Consider the following 12863-nt stretch of genomic DNA (forward strand, 5'->3'; position numbering starts at 1 on the left):
TTAGACGAAGATTACAGATAAAAAAGATGGAATTGTCAAATTTGAATCTTACATTCATATATTCAATAACTCACTCAAATATATTCACCATTCATCCAGTCACTCAGTTGTATGTCAAACATATTCACTTTCCAGTATTACTAAGCAGTCTGTGGACTCTGTGGTACATGCCAAACATAAAATCCGCACTCTCTTACTGTTTGTCTTTAAAGTAACATCGTTCAGTTATAAATTATCAAAATGGCAAATATAGCTGCAAAACGTATAAAAAGGGAATTCAAGGAAGTCATGAAAAGTGAGGAGGTGAGATAGTATGTTTTACGTAAAATATATCATCCTCGTAACTTCTTGGCTGTTACTTGCACATTTGTGTATCAATGTCATACTTCTTAACTGGCATGGTTAAGTTTGCTGATAAATATTGCGAAATTATTTTAATAATTATTCTGCTTAATTAAAAAATAAATTAAAACTTCTTTATTCATCTACATGAATCGTCGAATTCGGTATTTTACGTTTACCAAATTTGATTCTTGACTTTGTCGAAACTACGAAAACAAATCTAAAGTTATATATTATTGGCGGGTATTTTATGAAGTTGTGTTTCATATGTCATGTGGCGCTTAAAAAGTTTGTGGAAGTTATTTAACACGTAATCTAATTATGTTAACAGTGGTATGAGAGCAAGTAAATTTTGCAATTTGAAAATTGTTAACTTCGTTAAAAGTGTACCTTGTAATTTCAATGCTATATTACATTTAAACAAAATTGCTAATTTATTTTGAAAACTATTAGTTCGTTCTTAAATCATCATTAATGATCTTTGACTTAATATAATTTTTACACAATCAAATTATAACCTATACCAGAAAGCAACAATATGTTATGTTTTAAAAATAATTTTAAAATATTTTTAACAATAAGACTTAGTAAGATAGTGAGTGGTTGAAGAAAGTCATATATAAACATGATTATATATTCATCAAAAACAAAGATAACATATATTTATATCAAATAATTTAGTATTAAATCAAATGTGTTTGTTTTTTTTTTTTTTTATATCCATGTCTTTGTCCTTAGCTATTTTAATCTCTGATGCATTTAAAAATCCAAGTCATTATCTTATTCAGTAATACAAATTGTCTGAAGTTGCTTGGCCACATGCCAGTATAAAATTGACCGAACAAAGATTTAAGAAAAATCATTTTTGTTTACACCAGTTTTGAATGAAATTCAAAAGAAAAAAAAAGCTTCAACTTCTATAATTCAGTACATACTTTTTTTATGTATTGAAAGATAGTCATTTTATTTTATTTAACAATTAAAAGTAACACAGTACTACTTACATGTTATAAACTCTTATTTTTTGTCTATGTGTTTTTTGCTTTGCTTGATTCCTTGCTCTTTATGTCAATTACCTTCAATGTATGTCTCGCTTATTGTGTAAAATGGTAAATGTTTTTGCTGCGCTAGTGAATGATTTTTTTAATGATTGCCTTGCGAATTTCTCTGCCTCTTGCCTTGCCTAAAATTAATCAGATACATAAACAATTAAGATGGCTTTGCTATTTGTGCCTTTGTGTGCGACAATACAATACAATTTAAAATATAACAGAAAGAAAAGCTTTATTTGTATGGATTTTTATATTATTTATAAGTTATGAATGTATGAAGCAATATGTTTACAATACTCATTTTGTTGTAATAGGTCGCAGGAGGTGATATTAAACTGGAATTAGTCAACGATTGTTGGACAGAACTACAGGGTGAAATTTCTGGACCACCGGACACACCATATGAGGGTGGGACATTTCTGCTCGAGATAAAAGTTCCAGAGACATATCCATTCAATCCTCCTAAGGTAATTTCACTGGATTTTTATCTAATATAAATGCAACAGATCCATCCTAAGCTCTAAGCACTGGAACTCAAATATGTTTTTATTTATGAAATAACTAACTCATTATATACGCGACGGACTTGGATGAGAAAATTATGTACGAAGGATTGTCAAAAACATGATCTTATCAATTAAAACTCGTGGAGCCGTCGGACCTGCGAATGAAGAGCGTGTACCTGCGCTTACGCACTCGCGCGCTTGAGTTCATTATAATCCTCCTTAGTTCTCCTTCATAGTCGGCTATTCTCCGCCGTGAGTGGTTTTGGTTGAAATTGGTCAGGAGAACATAATTATCATTGTTTTGATATTTATATTATATTTCAACCAACTAATATAGATATTAGTGGTTTCTTGGACTAGTTGAGACTCACAGACGATACCAAACGGATAGGTTCCTATCCAATAAGTAGCATTTAAAATATATGATCTTGATCGTATTTCAAAAATAAGTTTCGAATTCCAAACACATTTACAAAAAAAATGTAATATATTTTAATAGCGATTATAAATACAAGCGTGAAGAAAACAAATTAATAACAATAATGTTTGAAATTAAAAAATAATATTGTATTTTTTATTTTTCATTCTTCAATTGTTTGGTTGTAAAGTAGGGTTGCGCAGATAAGCGCCACTAGGTGTATTTGTGTCGCCTTCTGTAATGCTATATATACTAATATTATTAATGCGAAAATAACTCTGTCTGTTTATTACGCTAACACCAATCCACTGAATCGAATTTGATGAAATTTTAGATGTAGTAAACTTTAACTCCAAGGAAGCACATAGAACTTTTTACCTAACAAAAAACCCCCTAACTGTTATTTAAGTACTAGTTGTCGCCCGCGGGTGTAATTAGTTAATGTCGACAAGTAAACATTAATTATAGTTTGGATAATTATTTACTGCAGAAAAATACATACGTACTCGTACTCGCGAGCTAAATTCGGAGTAAAAAATAATTGTAACTAATAGTTGGGCGTAACAAAACTATCGGAACGTCGAAGGTAATTTATTTGCTGTCAGAGTCTTAAGTATTTTATTTCTGATCATATGAATACTATTATTATTCGTTTACGAGTCGATACAATCGATTTTCGGTATTACTTACTTCGTAATGACGCGTTTACTTTAGGCGACTTCAATCGATCAACTACTGAATCGACTGCGATTTGAACTATCTAAACAAACCTTCGATCAAAGTAAAATTACAAAAATTTTAATAAATAAAGTACTTTCGATAGGATACACTACGATTCAGATAGCAGCTTCTTTCCTATCCTTTTTCTTAATCATATTTAGTGTTATTTTATCCGGGCTAACCTGTGCGTTTTAACCTGTATAGAGTACAGGTGAAATTGAAGAAGGCTTAAATAAACAAACCTTAGATTTACACACTCAATACGAATCGCTTATAGCACGGCCGTATGCACAAAAGAAGGTTCTTGATTAATATCTTTATTTTAATTTTTAAATAAATACTAGATATTAACTTCGGCGAAAGACGACTCCATTTTATGCGAATCAACAATGGATACCATAGATTATTCAAGATCTCGGCCAATGATATCGCGTCTATTCAAGTTGTTTACTTCGCTTATCTCCTTTTGTGGTTGAAATAGATTTTCATTATCATAGTTCTTTATTATTTTTTATTTTTATTTTAATCATGTTTGTTATATTTCGTTATTTTCCGCTCAGATCCGGTTCATGACGAAGATTTGGCATCCCAACGTATCGTCAGCCACTGGGGCGATCTGCTTGGACATCCTCAAAGACCAGTGGGCGGCTGCGCTCACATTAAGAACAGTCCTTTTATCGATACAGGCATTGCTATCGGCTGCTGAGCCTAACGATCCCCAAGATGCGGTTGTCGCTAAACAATATAAAGAAAATCACGAATTATTTGAAATGACCGCGAAGCATTGGACAAATATATACGCCGGTGGACCCACATGCATCTGTGAGTTCAACCAGAAAGTCCAGCGCATCCAAGACATGGGAATCGATGAGCACCAAGCCAGGGTTGCCCTCTCGACCTACGACTGGGAACTGGAACGAGCTACAGAACAGCTATTCTGTTAGTCACCCAAATGTCTAGTTGTATAATTTTAAACTCCCCTCCCATCAAGATGTCTCGTGACGTAGTATCACGAGCTCGATGCTGTATCTGTTGATTTAATTTTTATTTTTAAAGTTTATTTAGTTTCTGTGATCTACTTGTCTGACTCCGTGTGTGACGTTCTGATAACGTCGATACGATTCTGTCATGCTAAGGAACAATTCCATAGTCAAGTATAGAATAACTATTTAATCCAGCAGGTTTAATTGTCATAATATTCGTCCGTTTTATGTATTTAACAAACACCTAGTTTCAAATGATTTTAATACAATATTGAATTTTTAATAGGAGAGTTTTCTGTCCGACAGAGAATTGTAAACAAAGAAAAAGGAGGAACGAACCTTCCACCAGGAAATATTGTAACACCTGTCCTGTACCTGTAACATAAGTATAGTGTTGATTTTGTACAAAGTGAAAATTGGCGTAAATGCATGAAAATCCAAACTATATATAAAAATATTTTGAATTATGTCTTTGTTGTGATATTGATAATAAAAAAAAAAAAAAATACAAAATTTCCTTAGCCTCTATGACAATCTCATATTCATTTTGCCTTGAAAACGAAGTCCAGCCTTGATTTCCGTCATAAAGTCATCAAACTAATAAACATGGTATTGTAAATGACAATTGAAATATAAGAAGTACAATCTAATCGTAATGTTGAATATAGAATTGACATCTGTCGGAGCGGTTGACTTAGAAGTATATTAAAGGTTAATACTTAATGGAATCTTTATTTATGAATTATCATGTTTGATTTTTACCGTAACGGAAAGTAAAATGATGTTTGACGAACTCAATTAGTAGACGCATATCGATTAAAATACAAATACCTATTGAAACATTCCATAGTTTTAATCTTTGGCTCTAATGTTTTTTTTCTCGATACGAAATTGTCTTTGACAAAAATAATCAACGCTAAATTAAATATCCCATATTGATGTAATTTGAATGAGTTATGACGATAAAGTAAAAAAAAAGTGTAACATAGAAACCCATTCCTTGTTGAAGTCTGTTGATGTGACACAGCTCTCCTTGATGTCGACAGGGTGCTACATAGGTTTAAAGTTTTGTCTACATACTAGTCAGCAAACTACGAAATTGAATAAATATCTTTCAAACAATATAAATCCCAAATCATTGTTATAATTATAATTTTAATCAGACAATGTTAAGCTCATATAATTTCATATCTCAATTATTACACTAACAGTAAAATAAATTAATCTGAATTACATGTTGCGGATGAAGTATATTTATTATCAATGAACCCGAAAATTTATCAATCAGTCGATTTCACACAATACTTTAACATGCTTTAAATAAGACATGAGATATATTAGTTTAATATAAGACGTTAAGGTTGATTCAGAGGTAAATAATCCTTAAACCAAACTTAAACACGATTTCCGAGAACACTGTTTTTTTAAACGGTGCTTTAAAAATCTGGATTAAATACCGAATGCTCATTGGTCGCCGGCGTCTTGAACTGTGCGCCATTAGCTGCCATCGACCAATGACCATTCAGATTAAAGATCAAATATTTAACCGGACTTTGATCAGTGATTCAGAGGGATACACCTCTTGTGATCCTAATAAGCTTCATTATATCAGATATAGATAATAGTCTAGAGATTTGGAACAGAATTAAGATAATATTTTCAACGATTTACAAAGTTACAATTATCAAAATAAGTGTTAAATGTTCGAATGTTGAAGGTACAACGATAAGTTAACTGTACAAGATTTTCCGAAGAAGTTGAGGAGACATTGTGAATTGCTTTAATTCTTTTTGAAACTAACAATACTCGTTTAATTCGTTATGTAACAAATGCATGAAATTATAGACGTGACCCAGCATAACACACTTTCCCACAAAAAAATCAAGTTGGTAATCATTAAAATATATTATTTAAAAAAAAAGTGAAATTTTCAGCAAGCAAGTGAATCATTAAATTTGAAAATAGGGTTGTCAGCGCAATTAAAAAAAAACTATTTTTGTTCTGATCTAATAGAATTATTCAGAATATTGTCAGGCATTGCCATGTAATTAAATATTGTTTTTTTCAAAACGATTACAGAAATAATCCTTTTATTTAATTCAGTAAGTGGGATCATTGAAGTCTAATCCAAATAATCTCATTGGTGGCAGCCCTATCCTTATTTCATTTCTTTTCACTGAACTAATCGGTCCTTTCACCCTAGATCCCTTCTATTATAGTTGAAATTAGATGTACTTATATATTATATAATGTCATATCAAATCGTTCAATTATATTAAAGTTGAATGGTTTTCTGGAATTAAAAGAAAAAGATTTATATTTTTCATACTATTGAATAAAACGTTCATGCAGAAACATTGTTTAAAAATAATTTAGATCGGATCTTACTTTGCTTGCTAAAATTTTCAACTGAACAAAAAAAAAAAATACAAATATATTTTTTTTTATTTAGTTTTTTATTATTTTTGTAAATGTCTGGTATCCTTAGTCAAATACCGTCATTACGGTAATGTTGTAATCATTGTGATGTTTTAAAATTCGAATTTTATTATTTGCATGTTTTTGTAAATAAAAGATCATGTACTTATTCAAAAAATAAAAATAAATAGGTATTTATAAAATTCTGTGTATGTAGACATAATATTTTCATACTTTTTTATTTCTAATGTCACATCTTAATATATAAAAGCATTTCTTATTTTTATTGATATACGGTAGATACGTTTTATATAGGAATCTATAAACATGTCATTAGGAAGTTTCGCATACTTTATATTAATAAACTTAAAAATAATAGTGATGTATTAAATTTAATTTACGTAAGTCCACATTATCTCATTTATTTTTTTTCACAAATTTCAGGACAAGAATCAGCAAACGGCTACCAACATCCGGTCCTGATTTTTTTATTGGTAGTACTCGCAACATTGTTTGAATCGATTATATATTATATATATTAAAGTAATTAAAAAAGTTTTAAGGTAGAGATGACATAAATATATAAACATTTCTTGCATTGTTTAAAAAAAAATGGTAAATAAAACGAAAAAATCAGTGTTGTCGTAATTTAAAACATAATATATGGATATAGTTATACTTAATATAATTGTCTGGAAGGATATCTCAATTTGAAAAGCTATATAAAGGTGTCTTAAATATTTTGTGTCGTAAAATTATTGATTTAATAAACATGAATTATTAAATTATGTGCTTATTTTGTTTTATTAAATAAAATTATAAATCCCCTGTATGTGTTTGTTATTTAAGCGCCTGAGTTGCTCCGAAGACAAAATTTATGTCGTATGTTGCTAGTTACACGTCAGCGCCTGCGACTTGTCTTGTTCGTTTTGGTCGTCTTTGTATGCCAAATATACATACAACAAGTGTTTTAAGAATATGAATTTAGAAATAAAATATCTTACTCATAAAAGTAATTATAATCAAAGTTAAATATGTATATACAAAAAACGATTGACAGAAAAGTGCCTTGCGTATCAGGGGTCTAAGGTTCATAATTACATACCTAGATAAAATTGTTTATCGTCACTATAATTACAAATGTTTAAAACCTTTGAAATTACAAAAGGTTTTAATGATTTATTTTAACGATACTAAATATGTATTATAATATTAATTGCACGAACAATTTCCTACTTTATATTATCTGTATTGTAAATTTTATTTTTTAATGGAATGCATTTATTTATACAATAATTGTAAAATTATAATGAAGATTCGCAATCTATAAAAATAAAATGTAAACCAAGCTTTATAGAATTAGTAACTTTAAAAAAATATTAGGCACATAATTACTCATCTAAGTAAATTATATTCGATTCGTGAACAACTTGAACTTAAATTTATCTCATAATAAGTTCTCGGCTTATATATTATACTAGAAAGTTAATCCGATAAAATAATGCAGGTTTCTTTTTTCATTTTTAATTGTAGTTACAAAAGTAATATAATAATAAATTTATTTCTGAATTTCATGTTTCAATTTCTCTCCAAAATTATTTTGTTTTAATACATTTATTTTAACAAAAATCATTGTTTTTTTTTCATTATCAGAAAACATATGTTTTCTGTACTCTGTAAAATATTTTGCTATTTATTATATATGTTTATATATAATTGAGAAGGTAATTCTATTTTTAATTTACTTACATTTTTTAATACAGTTTTATTAGCATAATTTCATACAGGATTATTAGCAGTATGTAACAGGATTCGACGAAATGTAAAGTTACCAACGTTTTTAAATTTAGATTCTTGCGAGAACGACCGGCAAGAAAGTCATTAGTTTCCCTATCCATTCATAAAATTAACCATATATGAAACTAGGTATATGTTAAATATTTTTTTTTTTTTTTTATCACCCATATAGACTTTATCAATGTGGCTTATTTATCAATGTAGTTTTAGAATGAAATACATTTTTGCGGATATACAAAATGATAATTATCTGTGATAATACAGTAATATAGTAATTATAATATACATTTTCTTACTTACTTCGTGGCGCTAGTCAACAAAAAAATAAATAAATGATACGGTTGCCTTTGGAATATCAGACGCCTGTCACAATCTATCCCTTACCACGAAGCCCACGATAAATAGACCGGATAACTCTTTTTGCAGAATATAATGTTTCAATATCAGTAGCGTTATGTCAAGTTTCTGAATTAATATGCCGTAATTCATATTTCTATGAAAAAAGTAAAACCTTTTAATCAAGCAATGCAATGACATCAGTTTATTTATTTTATTTTATTTTAATGAATCAAACGATGAGATGACACTTATGGTTTAATAATATGTAATAATAAGTACATCAGTTAAGTTTCCACTGATACTAATTAGACAATTATTAAAATGCGGTCCCTATGATTCTGACACTTTTAACATAACACGTGACATTCGAAGAAGTACACAGAAAGGCACATTATTTGGAAAACGCGAGAGCAAATGGAGATTTTCCAAGTTGCAGCTTCGGGGTCCTTAGAGCCATGTCAAGGCTGGGTCGAGGGTGTTCCCGATATCTGACAAATCCCTTAAAGCGTAATACACTCTGTTCAAACATTAGGGTGTCATTTTTTTAAACTGTTCGCAAGCGATCCGGTGAGATGTCATCATGTTACTATGTGGGTGCTGATGGTTTATATTGTTTTAGTGTCGACTTATTATCAGGCGACCATTTGGCTTTCCTTATTAATAATTAAAACGTCCGTTAACTGAGAACATAACGATCATAAAGGTACTCATTAGTTATTTAAGGCTTTTTAAGAATATATGATGTATTTTATATATAAATTTATTCTTTAGAAATATAAACAAAAACAATTGTTTCCATTATGTGATTCATTTCATAACAATAAAGTTTATTTTTTATTTTACGAGCAAGTTAATGAGAAGTGACAACCATAATTGGCCACATATCAATAGGTCTTTATAAATATCTATAACAATCAAATATTTTTTACCGATTTATTTATTTATTTATTTATCCTTTTTTATATTTGTGAACTTTCTAGATAGTTATTTTTAGTTCGTTAAAACCTAATCTAGGAATTTATATACCCTATACCTGCTTCTTCAATAATTAATTAGTCACTTAAATTTTTCATACTTTGTTCTTCTCTTAGGTACTGGAAAATTCAGGTTTGCAGGTCTTTCTTATCACTTTTCCCTTTGTTTAATAAAATATCTACATTAAATTAATTAAAAACATACAAATGAAAACAATATAATGAAGTTGTAACGTTGTTTAAATGTATAATCTACGAAAATAAAAGCTTTGTTGCGATAAGCGCCATCTATCGGCAAACGGCTTAATTTCGTTCAAGCTTGTCAGAATAGAACCTGCATTGTGCGTCCGCGCAATGTTAACACGCATCAGTAAGCAGTGAGCGAGTAACTTGAGCAACATACCGGGCGACTGGCGAGGTATCGCTCGTCAGTCACAGTTGTCGCGACTTCGCGGACGGTGCTCTCGCGCGCCTTTTCTATATGTCTCACAACAAGTCGGGGAGGGCAGAGTGCATAACACATCATCAGAATGTAACTGATTTGCAGTGTATTTTTCATACAATAATTTCCCTTCGCCTTTCCTAGTTACTAGATCTCGAGAAACTTTTTATTACTTTCTAAAACGTATTTAATTTTCCGCGTGTGTTTCGTTTCGAGCTCGCGCCTACAAAACGTGTGTGTGTATAAATAAATATTAATTTTATAGTTGTCGATTTGTACTCGACATGACTATATCGTACGCCGGTGAAGTTCCAAACGGTAGCAGTTTCGGTTGTTTCTGGCGGATCCTTTGCAAGTAAGTAGTCAGAGCGGTAGAGAAGTGCAGGCCGAGCGAAGTGCACCCGCGGAGGCTGACCAGAGGGCGACCCTGCGCCACGGTCGCGGCCCGACTCGCGGGCTAGTCGTATCTCAAACAGCTGTTCTAAACGCTCGAGCCCGCAAACACAATCTCGAAGCGATTCGCAGCCTGCGAGTCGCGGGCGCATACACTCGATCGGTCCACGCACATTCGAATCACAATAGTCCGCCTTCCATTGTGACGTGCGAGTTTTGTTTAGCTTATAAAACACCACTGTATTCCGAGTTCTGCGCGATGTTTACATTGAGTCGTAATCAAATATCGATACTTTGTTATTAGTTAGGAGAGTGCAGAATGACTGATCGCGGCCTTGGAGGCGTCGTCGTCGAGGTGATGAATGTGATTCGTCCAGAGCGGAGGTATCGATTCAATGTCTGGTAGCTCGCATGGCCATGACAACGAAATGTGGCGAAAGTTGGCTGTGGCCTGTGACGCATACGCCGAATGATTAATACCTACTCGAATCGAACGAACGAACAGCTGGCCGATTAGCAAAATATGCAATCTAGCTTTGACGAGTTATTCGATAGTTATCGAATCATCAATAAGGAATTAATATATTAAGTTTGTTATTGAATTTATGTGAACATGTTGATAAATTAGACTTCCAGCTGTTAGGTATGTAGATGAGCAAATACCGCTAGCCTAGTTGTACGTATTTGTTTTGCTTATTTTGCAAACGAATAACCGAACGGTAAATGCAAAAAGTCACCAAATGTACGCCGTAACCTACACTACATACTAAACAAAAGCAGTCTCAATAATAATAATAAATGTAATGCCTCCTTATTAAGCGTCTCACTTACTCGATAAATAATGCTTTGGGCTAGTTTCTAAGAGAATAATTATTCAGAATCAAGAAACCAATAATCATAAGTAATAAAATTATATCAGAGCCATTAGATTAGCACATCTTCGCTCGAAGTAACGTAACTTTTTAAGTAAAACTTACGAATAACTCCAACCATAATATAATCGTTCAAGTTATTCAAAATGAACAAACATCCAAGTAATCTAAATGAAATAAAATTATAGAAAAAAAAGAAATTGCTTAAAATTTTTCTTCTTTAAACGGGACCAAACGGGAAGTATATATGACGGTGTTCTGGGGTAAAAAAATAAATAAAATATAACGGAATTGGGAACCTCTTTCTTTTTCTGTAATTGAGTTAAATATTTAAAAATATCAAAAGCCGAAAACTACTGCGTATTGTGTTAAGTTTTCTTGACTCTCACGGACTTTGACTCTATACAAACAGTTTGATATTAATATTTTAATTTTATATCGTCTTATAAATCCATGTAGTCATCAGAAACCTGTTTTTCGCTTTTATGTCTAAAAGTTAGCCTAGTTTTGAATTTATTTTAATTTAAATGAATTAAAAACCATTTATGTTAGTGTAGCGTCACGTGATTACCGGCGCTCTAAAGTGATTATAATTTGTCAGTGATATAAATGCGTTCGGTACTAGCCTTATTACCTATTAATTCATCAGAAAAAAATTGGTATCAATAATTTTATTTAAATGATTACAAGATAAGAGAAAGTCAAAAGTCGTAAACTCCTATAAAACTTTCTATTTAAAATTTAACACGCACAAAAAATGTCTTAGTAATATAAAAACTATAACAGTTGACAGAGTAGCTGGCTTTGGCACGAATGGTGATCACAGCGTTTAAAAACACTAAATCGTCGTACCACATGATTGGCAAGGTCCAATCAAGGCTAAATTGACAAATTTTTACGTTAACGATGTACCATCTGTATTCAGGTTGTGGAAAGTCTATTCAAAGAGTACAATGAAGGACGATTTTCCATTTGTATGTATTGAGTAAACAATAAGCATAAGAAATAAAACAAGCGAAAAAGTAATATTGACCTATTATAAATTATCTGTATAAAATGACGCCATCATTAATATCAGCGTAGCATAAAGGTTGACTGGCAGACTGCCTAGATAGCGCCAAGTCCACCTTTTGTTAAACTGTTTTTGGTACTAATATACTTAATTAAATAAATAAAGACAGCAAGTGGTAAGTTTCTCTTGTTCTATTAAGAATCCTTTAATTAATTTTATAAAAAAATAAATTAAAATATGCTGATGATTTATACATAATATTATTAAAACATACTTGTATTGTTCTTGTACTTGATTTGTTTAATCAAGTAGGCACAAAATACTTAATTCTTGAAGAATGATTTTCTCAAAGTTATTCGTTGAACAATTTCAACGATAAGTATTAAAATTAAAAACCTATCTATTATAGGGGTGCGCCTTCATGAATTGTCTAGAATTATATGTATCATATAGCATATTTGCGTCATTCAATGACTGATTAAAAAGATTTAAAATATAATGTTTAAAAAGTGTCAAACAAAAAAAGACATCGAAATGATATTATAGAATTTAATCGAATTACGTTGCCCCAGGAAGGATGCATTGGCTGGCGCAG

General features: G+C 30.9%; 2 protein-coding genes across 3 annotated transcripts in view; both read left to right on the forward strand.

Moving 5' to 3' along the window:
- Positions 1-140: 140 nt before the first annotated feature.
- On the forward strand, positions 141-7176 carry LOC125075971 (ubiquitin-conjugating enzyme E2-22 kDa). Of its 2 annotated transcripts, XM_047687861.1 has the most exons (4): positions 141-303; positions 1709-1861; positions 3599-3977; positions 6884-7176. In XM_047687861.1, coding segments are annotated over exons 1-4 (597 nt in total). In that variant the 5' UTR covers positions 141-240; the 3' UTR covers positions 6886-7176. The 2 variants fall into 2 exon arrangements, with proteins under 2 accessions (XP_047543817.1, XP_047543816.1); XM_047687860.1 differs by lacking the exon at positions 6884-7176 and having other exon boundaries at positions 3599-4571.
- Positions 7177-9926: 2750 nt separating this feature from the next.
- The window catches only part of LOC125076019 (bestrophin-4), a 76536-nt gene continuing 73599 nt past the window's right edge, over positions 9927-12863 (forward strand). Inside the window, exon 1 of the mRNA XM_047687946.1 lies at positions 9927-10346. Within this exon, the coding sequence (XP_047543902.1) occupies positions 10276-10346 (71 nt within the window). The 5' untranslated portion in view covers positions 9927-10275. The remainder of the gene's footprint in view (positions 10347-12863) is intronic.

This window comes from Vanessa atalanta, chromosome Z (genome assembly GCF_905147765.1).
Source record: "Vanessa atalanta chromosome Z, ilVanAtal1.2, whole genome shotgun sequence".
NCBI lineage: Eukaryota > Metazoa > Arthropoda > Insecta > Lepidoptera > Nymphalidae > Vanessa > Vanessa atalanta.